This window comes from Octodon degus, unplaced genomic scaffold, assembly GCF_000260255.1.
Source record: "Octodon degus isolate 3935 unplaced genomic scaffold, OctDeg1.0 scaffold00043, whole genome shotgun sequence".
Classification (NCBI taxonomy): domain Eukaryota; kingdom Metazoa; phylum Chordata; class Mammalia; order Rodentia; family Octodontidae; genus Octodon; species Octodon degus.
The window spans coordinates 636,170-653,516 of NW_004524619.1; the positions used below are offsets into that span (position 1 = coordinate 636,170).

Genomic DNA, 17,347 nt, shown 5'->3' on the forward strand with positions numbered 1-17,347 from the left:
AGATATACAGCTACTTAATTCAATGAGAAGAAAGATTTTTACTAATACTACTTGGACAGTGTATTCTGTCTGCATCTTGTACTATGGATAACCGGTAAGAAGATAACAATGTACAATGTATTAATTATTGAAACTGTCCTATTAATCAGTTTTGAAACTGTCTCATTGATATTTGTTTCTCAATAAAATAAAATTTAAAAAAACAAAGTGAATAAGCAACCTATAGACTTTGCAAATCACATATATCAGGTAAAATCCCTGTAAAAGATCTATAAAAAACTCATATAACTCAATAGCAAGAAAATACAAAATTCAAATGAAAGTTGACAATGGACTTGATCAGATCTTTGTCCAAAGATGAGATGAAACTGCCAAAAGGTAAATGAAAAACAGATCAGCATCACTCAGCACTGGGAAATGCAAATCCAAACAACCATAAGATACCACATTACACTCCCTAGATAGCGGTTATGAAAAAAATAGGAGATGGCAAGTGTGGAAAGGAAAAGCCTATACACTGGGGTGGGAATGTGGATTCATGCCACCATCACGGAAAGCAGCTTGACGGTTCATAAACAAATTAAACTAAAACTATGACACCTCCCAGAGATCTCTCTTCTGGATGTGTACCTAAAGGAGAAGCCGCCACCACCCAGTAAAAATATGATTACCTTCCGTTAAAAAACTATTTGTAGACTTCTTCTATACAGAGTAGTGTTTTAGCTTCTGTTTTCATTTTAGTGAAAAACAAATCTGCATAAAGAGAAATACCGATCAATATGCTGAGCTGTAAAAGGCTCAAGTCAACAACTTCTGTCATTGCCAGGCCTACGGAAAACCCACAACTATTATGGACTGCTGGACTATATTGGAATATTTTGCTGAGTTCAGGCACCTACAATATTTAAATGACAATGGAATACCCTTCTCTGACAAAACTAAACAAAAAGGGGAATACAAATGAACAACCATTTTGTATCTGTACATTCAAAATAGGATAGATATATAGCTGCATTCTCTTGGATCATTGAATAGAGAGATTTGTTCTAATAGTGTTTGTGGACAGGACATCATGTCTGCAACTTGTACAGTGAATAACCACTAAGACAATAATATGCAATGTATTAATTATTGAAATTGTGCTAGTAATTGGTTTTGAAACTGTCTCATTGCTATTTGTCTCTCAATAAAATTATTTTAAAAAATAAAGAGAAATATTGGAGAAGTAGTAGTTCACAAGGAATATGCAAATAGCAAAACTTGAATGTGACAAAAAGAGTCAGTGTGTGAGTTAAAGAGAGTTGTCCATAATGCTATTAAACCTGATTTATTTTATAATAAATACCTGTGTTGATTTTTAGTATTTAGAAATAAAAATCATGACAATACTTTCCTACCTATGTACATTATTCTCAGAAAATCAACATATGTGTGTATGTGTGCGTGTGTGTGTGTGTCTGTCTGTCTGTCTGTCTGTGTTATGAAGAAGAATAATATAACAGAAAATAAAAGTGAAATTATTTCTGTAACATGTATCTCAACCAGAAGTGCTCAGGTATGATCACCTGGGGCAGAATTAAACAAAGCAGTTGGATAAGTGGACTCACATGAAAAATCACTGCAAAAGCAAGAGCCCAAGCAGAGTAAGTGACAGCATTTACTGAAATGGTGAAACTGAACTACATGCAGTTCTGTCTCATCCACTTACACTGATTTTATTTTTAGAAATTCAGTGGGATATTAAAGCCTTCCCCAAAAAACTTGTGTGCTTAAGTTCTGGGTTCAGGTAATTAGGAGCTAATGTTTACTTTTCTGAAAAGTCTGACAGGATATTAGAATATTATGCAAGTCGCCGGACAATCCTTTCGCTTGCAAGAGCATCCCACACACTCAAGAAACTTAGAATCTCTGACTCTTGCTCACTCAATGATATAAAAGCGAATGCTCCCTAATGAGTCAGATGTCCCCAGAGATTTGCAAAGCATCCCAGGGAAGTGACACTAGCTCCACTTCCACAGAAAGCACAGTGGTTTCAGGGCAAGTACCTTGGAGTAAACAAGAATGCTCACACATAATCACTTCTTCAGTGATTCTTATAATTCTGATCAAGAATTAACTCCTAATCTGTATCATGTGTATGCTACTATTTTAAGTTTCATTTGCTCCCCAGTTATGCACTCAGTCCGATCCCTGGTGCCTCATATTCTGAGTAACTCTGATTGGGAATATAGTCGTCATAAAGGCAGTCAAGTTCAAGGCAGCTATGATAGAACCTCATCCAGTATGACTCACATTCTTATAACAAAGGGGAATTTTGACACAGAGAACCACACAAGAAGAGCTCTACATGACCATAAAGGCCATGATTCTAGAAATCAAGGTAATGTTTCTACAGGTTAAGGGATAACAAAAATAGCCACCAAACCATGAAAAGTAAAACTATAAACAAGGAGTAGCTGCTTCTTCAAGGCCAATGAAGGACTAAAGCAGCAGTCAATGGGATCTTGAGCTTCTATTCTCAAGAAGAGGGATAGGGTATTTCCATCATTTAAGTTACTCACTTTGCAGTATTTTATAACAGTAGCTCCAATGAACTACTAAACCGTGAAAACCTTTTTATACAATTATAATATAATTTATATCTAAAACTTCTGTTCTCTGGAAGCCTTTCTATTATTCTTGGATATCAGAATAATTCTTTCTATTATTCTTGGATAACATTCTATTATCCAAAATGGAAAGTGATGTTATTGCACATATTTAATATGAAAGCAGATGGGCATGGTAGTGTACACCTGCAATCCCAGCACTTGAGAGGCTGAGGCAAGGGGATCACCATGAGTTTGAGGCCAGCCTGGGCTATATAAATGAGTTCAAGGGAAACCTGCAATAGTGTGACTCTATCTCAAAAGAGAAAAAAATACAAAAGCTAACTTGGAAGATAAGCTTTGCATAAAAACTACATGTTAAAGGCAACAAACCCTGAGAAGGCTCAGCTTACCTGGGTTGTGTGAGGTAGATATAGTTAGGTAATATATGTCTCTATAGACAACATCTGGTGGATCCCAGTAAAAGGAATCTAAATATAATTGAGCCCAGTTGTTACAGGTTTTACCTGTATGATTACCGGGGTTTTGGTATCCTCTAGGTAAGAACAAATTTTTCTGAAAGATTAGAACATACATAATCAAAGCATGAGCATTTGAGCTAACAGGTAAATGTATAAACTTTCTAAAGGGATAGCAATTACAACCCAACTGACTTTTAGAATCCTTTATATATGGAATCTGATAGATCACTTTAAGTCCCTCTAGCTTCAGTTAAGAGAGGTTACCCCTGTATATACTATCAGCATGAAATATCTGAGTTACATCAGAAATCAACAGGGCTAACTTGTACACTTGTCGTGAAATACACAGTATTCAGTCAGATTAAACCAATGTCCCATTCAGTGCTTTGGATATGGCCCCCCATTGTAAACAAGGGACACTGCTTTCTTTTCACTACATAGTCATGATTACCCAGGGCTCCTCTGTAGAGATGACAGGCAGAGATAAAACTACAGGCAGTGGAAGTAGGCAAGGCCAGGGCCTTTCAGTCCTACTGGACCATCTGGGAAGCTGAGTCTCAGCTCTGGGGCCTGCACCTCAGAGTGTAGTCTCACTTCTAGTGGCTGCCTTGGCAGCCAGGGCATGGCTTCTGGGACCTCTTACAGCAGTCCCTCTTATGCTGGCCTGGCTTTTGACAGCAGAAACAGATGAACCTCATCATCGTTGAGCTCTTCTTGGAGCCAAGAGAATAGACTTAAGATCTGTTTTGAGGCTGCACCAAAGGCAGCTGTTTATCTCTTTGCTTTCTATCCTTATTTTTCTCCCAGTTCTGATTATAGAACACTAAGGAAGCAGTTTTTACTAAAGTATCAAATGATTATCTTCATGTTTCTTGAGCAAGGCTGATTGCTCTCAAAGATGCTTCTTCTATCAGTCTAATCATAGCTGAGGAAATCCACTACAGGGGAAGTTGCCCTCACATTCCTTGGGCAGGGCTGCCTGCAGGAGGCCTTAAAACCAAAAAGTTATAGCTAGCTCAGTGGGCCCCAGGTATCTGACACAAGCTGCAGAAGTTAGAAGGACTCACAGGAATGATTTTGTCTCAGTTGAGGTGTTTCATAGTAGAAAGGACACAGAATAGAATTATAGACAGAAAATGAGAATAGTGATACTAGCAGCCTACAGGAATGAAGGCCAGTTGGGAAACAGGGAAAAAGTTATGCTTCCCTGGATCCAGATAGAAAGAAGGGACATTTCAAGGAAAAAATGTCCAAAGCTGCTAGACACGGAAAAAACAAAAGTGTTCATGAAGTTAGAAGAAGTTTCAGATTGAGGTGGTCATGGGTCTTTCCCTCTCATCCTGAGGGAACCCATGTTAACTGCCAATATAAGGAGAAAGCCTGCTAAACTTTTAATAGACTCTCATGTAGATTTGTCAATAGTTACCCAGACAGTGGCCCCACTTGCCAACTGGAGAGTACTCAGTGTTTTCCTTAGGTCTGGCAATTCATGTGTCCCCAGTAATAGTAGAGTTGGTGAGACATAAAAGTCCAGTTTATTTGAGATGATACCCAATGGCCATTCAAGATAAAAAAAAGGAATTAAACCTCACATTTAAGAAATCTCTGCTAATGGACCTACAAAAAATTCTAGCTAGTATTTTTAATAATTACAAATTTTAAAAGGTGATTACATTCCAAATCCTTCTGCTAATGTCTCAATAGCTATTCAAAATATTAGATATCAAATCAATGGTATATAAAATGTTGAGGTCCCCTGGACTCTACCTTTATCATTTTTATGGGAAGCCATGATTGTCTACTTGGTGAAAATCATTTTTGATTGTATTCATAATTATCCTGTTGATATTATTATTTAGCCCATGCATGTTTAATTGTTTCTTTGGCTTTGTCTCCTCCAGATTTCAAGCTATTCTACCTACCCAAGATAAAATGCCTGGTGTCTATTGAGGGACTTTAGACAGAACCTCTGGAGACTATCTCTGACTGCCTGTTCACAACCAAGACCCCTTTCAGCCTGAAGCTAGAGTGCTCATCGCACATGTCCCTCACAGCAGTTTGGGTTACTTCTTCAGAGGGGGAATGTTGTAGGCAGCTAAATTAGACAGAAATATTATAGACAGACAGGGCCAGGCCCTCAAGGACAATATGGAAGACAAGATGACCTTGCAACTTTGGAAGAGACAGACACTCCTACTTTGGGACAGACCTCAAAACAAAAGGGTAAACAAATATAGCCACATACTCCCTAGGGATGGGCATCAGGGATTGATATTCTAAATAGGTGTCAATCACCTTGAAAGAGCCCAAATGAGTCACTAACCCAATGCTCAACAGGAAGAGACCCTGTCCCATATTCATGCCCGCTTTCTACATGACTTGCCTCATTTGGTACTGGCTTTAATCAATTTTACCTGAGCAATGACGCTTGTAATCTCATTGACTGACCATAGTTTTGCCCCACCTCATGTCCACCTAGAGTTCCTATGCTCTCCACCACCTTAGACCCACCTCACTGCATGGTTTTACTCTATAAAAGTTCCTGGAAGAGACAGTTTCCTGGGGCCCTGCTCGGGGTCCCCTTCTGTACTTCTCTTGGATATGAGCTTTTTTTTCTCCAATAAATGTATTCTACTCTAAAAGAAACTACATGTTAGGATAAACATACAAAGCAGTGATGATGGGCTTACAGCATGTGTTCCGCAGAAGGCTACTTATATCATTGAAAGCTATAAAAGGTTTGGCTTTGATAATACTGTCTAATTCTGACATAAAGTCCTGGTTTCGTAGATTCAACACTGGTTCCACATGATATAGAAAAGACACAACCAACTGTCAGTAAAATTTTTACAAGAAGGAAGAGTCTGAAAGAAAACAAATATGCTATTATGTTCCAGCTTGTCCACACTCAGTATGAGCAGTTTTGAGGAAGATCAGGAAAAGCCAGACAGAGCCTCCTCACAGTATCCTGAAGTTCAAATGCCTCTTAGCTTTCAGAAGGACTGAAGGTAGAAGAGATCTTCCTTTTATCTCATTAGTGTATGCCAGATTTCCTGCTTCTAGGACAAAATGATTGACACAATTTAAAAGAGGAGATGTTTATTTTGTTCATAGTTTCAGAAGGTTCAACTCGTGGTCAACTGCTCCAAGGGGTAAATACATGGAAGAACCACATGGGAAGGAAATCTGCTCAAGTCAACATCCAAGAACTGAAGAGCAGGAGGAGACCCTGGCAGGGTCAGGGACCAGATGTAGTTCTTGGGTTATGCCACTATGACCCACTGAGACACACTTGAAATATACTTTACCAATCTGCAAAGTGTTCCTCAAGTCAATCACATTGACAGTCAAGATTAATTGCCACAGGATTGTTGATAGAAGATGCTAGTCAGGCTAACTCTGTGCCGACAAAGAGGCTGTTTTCAACTTTTGAGGAAATGTGACGGCATGATGGTATGCATATATTTACTTACTTAAAGACTTCCTTTACTTATCAATGAGGAATGTGCATTGTACTATATTACTTTCCCAACGGAAGGAATGAAGATGGTAGAGAATAAATAGTGACTCTCTCTACCAGTGACACACTGAAGGTGGAGGCAAAAATTGGGAGAGTTCTCTAGTGACTGCAAGAGGTACAGGGAAGTGAAGTCATATAGCCAGCCATAAAACTCAGTTATAAGTGGAGCATCAGAAAGAATCAATGGACCAGTATAAAGCATAGTAGATGAAAATGATCTTTGAAGGAGAAAAGAAGACTCTTGAGGTCACAAACACATTTTTAAACATTAAATGTAGACATTTTGTCAAATTCTGTAGGTGCCTCTAATAATTTCAATTTCCTTCAGCCAATTTCAATTTCCTTTACTCAGGAACTACCACCTGACTTGAGGCTAGGGATGGGGATCACTTACACACTGCCTGTGCCTTCACAGGCTCACAAGAGTGTGTACAGACAGATATGTATATATAAATAGCCATAATACAGCATGATTAGCTTAGAGTAGTTAGAATTTTCAGTCAGTTGTAACTGGATCAATTACTTTGCTCAGAGAGTCAGACAATTCACCTTGGTGGCTGCTGACAAGGTGTTATGCCTTTAAAGGTTCCCACCCCCATAAGTCCATGGCTGGAGACATCTTGTGAAAAACTGGGCTCAGGAAATTATTTAGGATGTTGGTTCCCACCATATGACTCATACTTTTACCTATTGAGCCACTCAAAATCTCCCTCCTTTGTTCTTCACACCTAGATTTTCTTCCCTGTCCTGAATATTTCTCTGTGCTAATGCTTTTGGATATTTTGAAGAGGCATTAAAAGGAAGACACTCAAATGGATTTGCTGTGGCCCACTCATGGTGTCTATCTCAAGAAGGATGGGTCTTTACTCAGCAGATATTTCAGACAAAGGATATCCTTTCCCCTTTGTTCCACTAAATGGTGGTTTTATCACTCCAAGCCAGCGTGAATTCTCAGCAGCATCCGCTGCTTACTTTTATCTCAGGTACTCTTTTCAGTGACTATTATACAATTACAAAGAGCTAGAATCCTTTTATCTTTATCATATTTGCTACATAAGCTTTACCTATTGATACTGTGAAAATACATTAGATTAAACTATGTACCTAGTGCCAAAAATTTGGGAAGTCTTGTTCCAAAAGAGAGTTCTTCAATATTTCATGACTGCTTTCTATGCAAAATCTACATGACCAGGAATGTCCTCCAAGGACAAGTAAATCACAAAAGAGGCTGAAGTTTCTACATGAGGGCTCCTTTCTACTTCCTAACAAGGTTTCAATATTACCAGAATATTGAGAAACAGGTACAGAGACCAGGGATTCTGTTAAGAACCTATACTACACAGGACAAACTCCCAAAACAAAGAATTTCTGCAAAAGGTCAATAGAGACAAGGTTGTGAAACTCTGACATAGGTCAAACTTTAAATCTTGTTAGTAGAAACCCAAAAATACACTGACTCAAACAAGGTAGAAATAATTAATTCTTGTATGAGGAGGAACGGTGACACTGTAACAATACCCAGGTTCTTTCTATCTTTTTCCTTTACTTCCACTGTGGTGTTGAATTTGTCAAGAGGTTAAACCTGGCTTTCCAACCTTATGCTTACTTGCTGACTTTTGTGTTAATTTACTAGGGATGCCATCTCAACTGACACAGGCCTGGTGATTTGAACAACAGAAATTTATTTTCTCATGGTTCTGAAGGCTGTAAGTCCAAAATCAAAGTGCTACCATATTTGATTTTCCCCAGTGGCCCTCTGTGGCATACAGAGATCTGACTTCTTGTTGAATCTTATGCATGCAGATGTTTGGGGCTTCTACTTCTTATAAGCCCACAAGTTGCATTAGATCTGGGCCCCGTTCTTCACCCTCACTAAACCATATTTACCTCTGTAAAGAAAATGCCTTTTTCCAAATACAATCATATTAATGGTTATGGATTTGGTATATTTCTGTCTATTATATTGTGGGAAAGAAGAATGAAATTAGAAAACAATTTTACATTTAGAGATTTTACTTAGAAATTATTCATTTTCACATACATAGACACATGCCCAAACCGCAAAAAGTGCTAGAAATGTATTCTCTAGCTTGGGATCCCTGCTCTCAGCTGAAATGTAGGTGGTTATGTTAGTGAGCGGAACAAGGACAGCAATTAAAGAGAGAGGAAGAGTTTCAGATTCTGGAAAGTGATGATTTGTTAACCTTTTGAGTTAGTATTCTCCCATTCACTGTTTCTGGGATTCCTTCTAACTACCAGGGCCCATGTGCAAATGGTATTTATTAGATAGTTACCTAAACTAGATGCCATACCAGCTTCAAGATCATCTTTCATTTGGAAGAGAGTCACAAAATTTCACCCACAAGAAAATACTCTACATTTCTCCAGTGGTAGTTTTTCTGGTTTTTGTTTTGTTTTGTTTTGTTTTGTTTTGTTTTGTTTTTTTTTGCACCAGAGATTGAACTCAGGACCTGGTACTTGCCAGACAGAACTCTTCTCTGTTGAGCTATCTCCCTGGCCCTGCAGAGGTAGTTTTGAGTGTGGGTGTATTTACCACCACCGAGACACTGAGGCAAAGACTATTACCATATATATTAACAACTCTCATGTATAATATATATTTTAAGAATGACTAAAATAAAATAGCAATACACTTTTTTGGGTTTTTTTTTTTTTTCTATTTTCTTTTTTTGGTACCAAGAATTAAACTCTGGGCCTTGCACTTGCTAGGAAGGTGCTGCTCCACTGAGCTACATCCCCAGCCCAATACAATTTGTTTCAGCATATATTAACTAAGTCCATAAGTTGATAGTATATAGATTCATTTTCAATGCTAAATTTCTATAAAGTTTATGTTGCTCATGGCTAAAGCAAGACCATCATTCAAGGCATCTGAGGAATGTCCAAACAGGTCATATTTACATGAACTATCATAAAGGTTTTGGGATTTATGGGACAACAGTTGAGTTGGGAAAAGGTGAACTGCCACCCTCTCCAGCAAGCACCAAAGAAAGCCAACTCACCGTTCTTCTTGTAGAACATAATTTCTCCTTTGAATTCTACTTTTTCCTCCAGTGACTTTTCGATCTGAAGCATCAGTTGCTCATTGGTTTCAACACCAAATAAGAACTTGCAGCTGCAACTCTTTTGCATGACTTCAGTTCGGGCAAATCCAGCAAGCTCACAGAAGCCATCAGAACAGTAGACTATGGGGAAACCCTTGGCCACCTGGGCATTGGCGAGAATGAAGTTGCTATCTGTTGGAAAACAAGAAGATACCCAGAAGCTTAAGTCTTCTGTAAATCACAGCTTGTGTAACAAATTAAAAGCACACATTTAGTACTGAAAATGCAAGTCCTGATGTGTTATGGTAGCAAAGTGACAGTCTAAGACCCCAAATGGCAAGAGCTGCACAAGTATGTACTAAGTCTGGCTTTGGCTCGCATGTGACTTGGCCTGCCTAGAGACACTTCTCATCCACATGACAGTAAGGGAGAACACTTTCCAGGAAGGCTCTCATTTTTGTCTTTGTCTTTTTTTTTTCCCCCCGGTGGAAGCAGGGATTGAACTCAGGCCCCTGCGCTTGCCAGGCAAGCAGTTATTCCATTGGGCCATCTCCCCAGCCTCATTTTTGTCTTGATTTTACCATTTAACTTGCATAAGTCCCTCAAACATTCTAAATCTGTTTCTTCAGATTTTATTTTCCTCCAAGCAGACCCCAAGAGCAAGATTTAGATATTAGTAGTTTATTTGGGAGATGATTTTAGGAGGGAAACAAATAGGAAGTTGTGATAGGGAAGAAAAATAATGAAGAGTGAGTTAAAGAGCATTTACTGCTACAGGGAACAAGGGCTCTGCCACGTAAGGATTCAAGAACTCAAGATTTTCCCACTAAAGGAAAGAATCATCTATCAATAATGTTCAGCACTTGTTCTTGGTTAAAAGTCACTACTGGGGTGTCAGGATGTTAGAACTTTTGACCTATCCACATTATCCAGAGGTCACTTAAGTAGCTAGGTACCAAAAGACACTTGCTTATAAGGAAACTATTTGCTCTCAGGGGCATCTGTGACTAATGTATCTAAGTACACACTTAATTGCACATATCTCAAGGTGAGTAAAGTGAAATTCACAGGCACTGACAAGTGTGCTACAAGAACCATGTTCCTTCAGAGGTGTGTCGTAGGGTCATTTTTCTGATCAAACCTGTTGAACCATACCCCAGCCCTGTTCCAGGGTCAGTACAGCAATACATATACTCCTAGCCACATACCTGGCATAAGTAATCAATGAAATTACTATTAACGTTATTCACATATTTATGGTTACTATATCAACAATAAAGAATTAGAGGCTAATCAAAACCAGAAGACTATTGCTAAGTGCTTAGCAATAATCCTTGAAGGAGATACTGAGAGTCAATATTCAAGAGGTTTATGCAGGATGATTTTTGATTTACTTTATTTTGTTTTTCTGTATTTTTTTTTTAGGGAAGGGCCTACAGGGTGTTCAGGATCTCACCACTAGGTCAGACTTGGAGTGATTCTCCTGTTGACAGCCTCCCAAGTGCTGGGATTACAGCCACATGCCACCAGGCTCAGTGTCAATTGCCTCTCAGCATGCCCCGAGGGCAGGGCCAGCAAGACAGGCCTGGGGATTCCCCATCCCCAACCCCCCCACGGCCCCCCATTCCTACCCTTGTGCCTGCTTGCAGGTACTTTAATCCGCTTAGCTATTTGGCTGACCCAATTTTGCTTTTTAAGTGATTTTATTGATATAATTTTGATACAGATAACAGTAGATTGATATTTATAGGAAAAATAATACATGTTGGAAAAAGACATTAAGGCACATCTAAAACCTGTTGTTGGATAACTTTCATGTTTATGATGATTTGGGAAATATTATAAAAGTATTCATACATTCATACTTGAAACAAATGCTGGATACCGTCACTGTGCCAACAGTATTAGATGCTGGTATTTCAAAAACACTAAAACTGAAAATTGAAAGAGCTATAGGTAGGATAACTTCTTGAATGAACAAGTATGTTATAACATGAGCCATTTGTCAGAAAAAAAAATATGGAAACATTTACATGTTTACCAAATAGGAAATGCTAGCACCTACCTATAAATAAATGCAGCAACGGGTAACTGGTGGTTTCCAGGGAGAGCAGCTAAATGCAGAAGTGAAGTGAACCCCTATTTTTATCATGTTCCCTATCATGTACACTTTGAATTTCTTGTGCTTTATACATTGTCTGTTCAAAACAAATAATATATTTAAAATGGATTTAGGGCAAGCAACCTTTCTCACATGCTAGGAGCAAAGAGAACTACAGTCACCTTACAGTGGCTAGCAGGATGGGCCCCAAACCTGAGTTTCCTCATCTTTTTTAAGCTTTGTTGTTTGTGTCCAAACATGGTCTACTACTCAGCTTTGCTCTGACTATTTATAAGCCTCAGAATAGTAGCTGTAGTGAAATCATCCATATTGTCCCTCTGAGAGCCAAAGCTAAAGACTGACACCTGGAAATTTTAAATTATATGCTGTTTTGAAGATGTGGGAATAAATTAGATTACCCTAGATTAATAATTCTCTCACCCTTTGTAGGTGGTTTGTTGACTGTATATTCAATGTTGGACTTTGTCCCAGGTATGGATTAAAAAAATGTTTATATAATTCCTGTCCTTAAAGTTTATAGCTAGGACTCTGTTGGAACTTCCAGCTAGGTCCAGAGGAGGGCAACACTCTACTGGGACTGTGGTCTAAATCTCATCAATGAAACACTTTTGACCATTTTTCCAACCAGTGTGTGTGTGTCTCTCTCTCCCTCCATGGCAAGATTTTGGCTGAGAGACTGCTTAAAACATAAATGAATAGCATTAAAAAATCTTCAGATGGGCTGGCCAGATAGCTCAGTGGATTAAAGTGCCTGCTTAGGCAGTCACAGGGACCGGGGTTTGTTCCCCAGTGTGCTGTGCAGGCCTCACCCCCGGGGTGTGCTGAGATAGCGACTGAGACTAGGTGTGGTGGCGCATACCTGTAATCCCAACGCTTAGGAGAATGAAAACTAAAGGATCACTATGAGTCCAATTTGTGCGGTGAGACTCTGTAGACTTTGTACTAAATACATTTAAAAAAGGCTTCAAACATCCCAAAACAGCACCTAATTTGATAGTAGATCACTGACATGCTACCGACACTTACTGTACGGTAATGCCAGGAGATGTGGTTCTTCCATATAGTTGGTCCCAGACTGAGGGGGAGAGGATGTTTTCAGAATAAAAAAAACCCATAATCTCTAGCTCTTGCTATTATACTTTAATTAAAGAAGGGAACTAATATAAACAACTTTAAACACAATATACAAGAAGCAAATGAGCACTACAAATATAATTATTACCAGATTTGAGATGGCACACATTTTAGACTTTGAAAGTGATTAGTTTGGCATTTGACAAAAGTAGATGGAGGGCTGGCCAGATAGCTCAGCGGACTAAAGTGCCTACTTAGGCAGAGCGCAGTGGTTGGGGTTTGATCCTCGGCATGCCAAGCTGGCCCCACCCCCAGGGAGCGCTGAGATGGCGATTGAGACTGGGTGTGGTGGTGCACACCTGTAATCCCAGTGCTTGGGAGGCTGAAAACAGGAGGATCACTATGAGTCTGATCTATGTAGCGAGAGACCCTGTAGACCATATACTAAAATATGAGAAAAAAAAGAAGATGGAGATGACTTATCATGAGTTATGGAATGTAAGGAAGAGATGTCTAGACAGAGTAGGGTCAAAGGACAAATAGGAAAACAGAAATTGGAAGCAGAGAATAAGCTGCATTTTGTCCTAAAGTTCAGTTTTACGATTTATCTTTTATCTAGCCACATTGGCTTTCTTTTGTTATTATTCATCTATATTTCTTATCCACATTTCTGCTTTCCTTTTTTTTTTCTTTTTTTTCTTTTTTCGCAACTGGGAATTGAACTCAGACCCTTGTGCTTGCCAGGGAAGTGCTTATTCTACTGAGCCATCTCCCCAGCCCCCCTAAAGTTCAGTTTTACAATCTATCTTGTATCTAGCCACATTGGCTTTCTTTTGTTATTAAGAAATAAGTCCAGGAGAACCTGTAATGATTCTTTTATTTTCAGCCTCCCCAGCACTGGGATTATAGGTGTGCAGTAATCTCACCACACCTAATCTCTGCAGCTGGCTCAGTATGCCTGGGGAACATGGCTGGCATTGCATGTGGTGCCAGAGAGTGAACCTTGGTCCCTGTGCTTGCCTAAGCAGGCACTCTGCTGAGCTATCTCACCAGCCCTATTTTGCTTCTATTTTTAAAACTTTAGAAACATAACTACCTACAAATTATTCAGTATTTTGTTATTTTATCTTAATTTTTTTATGTATTTGGTTGCTGCAGGTTTTCACTATACAGCTCAGACTCCTGGTGATCCTCCTGCTTTCAGCCTCCCCAGCGCTGTGTTTACAGGCATACACCACTATGCCCAGACTCTAGCTAGCTCAGCCCACCCTGGGGGCAGGGCTGGTGTGGCATGTGGCACAGGGGGTCCAACCTCGGTCCCTGTGCTTTGCCTAAACTTGCCTAAGCAGGTGCTTTAGTCCACGAAGATATCTCAGCAGCCCTTATTCAGTATTTGGAATGACACTTACAGATCATTCATCCAGAAAAAAAAAAAAATTGTTTATACCAGGTAAACTGTATTTTTTCTTCCCTGATAAAGCAATTCATAATTTCAATATTTATAATAATCATTCTCATTTTTATAGTTTTACCTCTTATTTATTCTTATGCAGCATATTAACTAAGCATGTAAAATAGTGCTTTGTTCTGAATCTTAGTGACATGCTTTCTAAATAATTTGCTTACCATCTTTGTAATTGTTTCTGAACATAAAAGTAAAATATCAGTCCTTTAATGCTACAGTAAGTTTCTGAGAACGACATGCTGAAGGATTCACCAAGATGCCCTGTTCTATCTGCTTCAGTTAAGGAATAAAATGTCTGGGGCAGCTAATGCTTCCTGCAAATGTACTGTAAAATCAAAGCAAAAAAATGAACAAATAAAGGGGTGTATTTGGCCTTTTCTGTTTATATTTAGCGTTTGTCCTCGATATGTAATTGCATTTCAATTCCAAAGAGAATTTAGTGGCCGTCTGTGCTTTATAAAGCTTAGCGTATACTAGCTACATGAATGGACCTTCTAATTGGGAAAGTGTAGCTCCTCCACTTAGCTATCTGGTTGGAAACATACGTTTTGTTGAATGCCACTCCTGGAATTCCCAAGGAAGAAACATGACATTTACTGTAGAATTACGTAAAACAAAGCCACTGCCATAATGTTAGGAACTCATCCCCGGCAACATCTCACTACATATACATATGCTAAGGGTATTTAACCTTTTAAAGAATCAATTATGCATATGTCATATGCATCTAAATGCCACACAGCTTTTCTCTGCTTCTTTCTAGGTCATCCTTGTGTGTGTTTTCAGTTCGAAAGTGGCGGTAAATAGTAAGCTCTAAGTGCATTTACATACTAGGCAGTTGATTATTTCTCTAAATGCTTCTCCAGTGACGAGTTTCATGGATCATCAGGACTGTCATTGGTAGGCACCCCGGTCAGTTGGTCTAACTTTCTAATCTAGAACATTACTCTCCCATTCAAACAAAGATGTTCAGTTCTCTGTGGACTTCCCAAGCACAAGAGGAATGAGATACAAAAGCCAGGAAGATTAAAACAAAGCAAATTTTGATCCAGAATTAATTCCTTTTATCTCTGCACTTGCTCCACTTTTTAAAAGGAGAAGTATGAGACTTGGAGAACCTTAGTTTTGGATCGACCATCCGAAGTTGAGATAACAACCTTGTGGATGTGACATACTATTTTACTGTCATGAATTCTTCCTGTGAAGACGTTGATTGCTTTACGCTGTTAGGGTAAATTAATACTTTATTGAAAATATTTTCATCTGCTCCAGTCTCCAAAAAGCCCAGCCTAATGTCACAGAATTTTTTTTTCTAGCGATACTATGTGTTAAAAACTCATTGATGAAATTTCCTAAATCTTTTCTCAGCAACTGCCTTGTCCTTCCTACAATTTTCCAGAAAATCAGTATTTCAAAGCTGTAACTGTAACTTCCTTGGTTCAGAAATGTTTTGCATAGGGCCTTGCCTGAGTCTCTCAGGAAGAAGCATAGAAATGTAGTTGCTATTCAAATAATTGGGTTTCCTATCTCTGCATATACTTTCAATACATACCACAGTGCTTCTAAAAATTTCCCCTTAACATAGCCCATTGGCCAAAATCAGTAAGTGCATACTCTTAGAGACCTGGAGGTACAGACCAAAGCCTGACATTGTTTTGAAACCTCATATTTAACTCAAAAATTCATCAGGATTTTCTTTCCACTCTTCATATAATCATACTTATGTTACCATTTTCGATTTTATTCCCATATAAGCCTGCCAAATTTTTAATTCAATGAAAACTTCATGAAGATGTACTCTTTGATGTTTATAATTTTTGTGCCAAGCTGGAGCCTCACAACTCTAAGTAGCTCAAAAACAGTAGGGAGACCCAAATCAGTCTTTCTCTGCAATCTCAAATATTGAAAACCAACTATCTCAGCATCCAGTGCAGTAACTCTCTGCACGACACAACTCGGAGCCATTCAAAACAAGGTTCACTCAAACACATGAATTCACCTTAAAAAAAAAACCCACTTAGTATTCTTTTGGTTCTTGCTACCAAAAATACAGAAATACAGCCTTTGACAATCTAATTTTTTTTAATTTCTCAGGAGTGTCTTTGATATTGATTCTCTTATAAAACCAAAGCTTGTTGTGTTCACAAGTACTTATACCAACATACCCTGAAGACCAGGAAGGAAGGCATATTGAAAGCCATCAACCCTCATTGGCCTGCAGAGAGTAAGAAATAACAGAAATGTTTAAGCTTGTTTTATGAGTTGCCCTTGTGCTTTAAAAGTTTCCTTTGTACAGGTTCAACGAAGACATTTGTATCCCTTGTGATATTGAGCAGTCGATTCTGTAGACTACTTTATTATGCCAAATACAATATTAATAACTGTGGCTTTAAAATATTTAAATGAACTTCACACTTTATACTGCTATCAGGAAGCTTAATTGCATAAATTCCAAGTATGAGTGTCCTTATTAGATTATTATTACTGGCTGCAAACTAAAGTTCTCAAAGTGTCCTCTGCCAAAATTTAAGAAGTTACTTGGAATTGAGGACCTCTCTAACCCTTACATAAAAAAAGAAAACAGCAGATAAGAAATTTCTAAAGAGAGAATTTCAGAGTCCTCGTGATTTATTTATGTATCATCAAATGTCCTAATTCAAATTGTCACATGGCTGGATTTCATCATTTATGGCCTGATTTTTAAGAAACCTTGTCAATGATTATTCTAGACAAAGATCAGAAGAAAATATGTTAAGACAGAAAAATTTAAAGCTGTAACTCCAGTGTAGAGGTAGTAGTTGGGGGCCGGGGAGATGGCTCAGTGGAATAAGTGCTTCCCTGGCAAGCGCACAGACCTGAGTTCAATCCCCGGTTCCGCCAAAAAAAAAAAAGAAGTAGTAGTCAAAGGCAGTTATATGTGTCTGTCCATGTAAATATCTTTCTCCCTTCAGTCCAGTAAAGAAGCACAGATAAATATAAACAAATTAGTGTTCTTTTTTTTTCTTTTCATTCTTTCTTTTTTTTTTTTTTT

At 38.5% G+C, this 17,347-nt stretch overlaps 1 protein-coding gene across 1 annotated transcript in view; it reads right to left on the minus strand.

Annotated features, from left to right (window-relative positions):
• Window positions 1-17,347, minus strand: part of Kcnh8 (potassium voltage-gated channel subfamily H member 8) — a 393,302-nt gene that overhangs the window by 260,916 nt on the left and 115,039 nt on the right. The window contains exon 2 of the mRNA XM_004631594.1: window positions 9,614-9,847. Within this exon, the coding sequence (XP_004631651.1) occupies window positions 9,614-9,847 (234 nt within the window). The remainder of the gene's footprint in view (window positions 1-9,613; window positions 9,848-17,347) is intronic.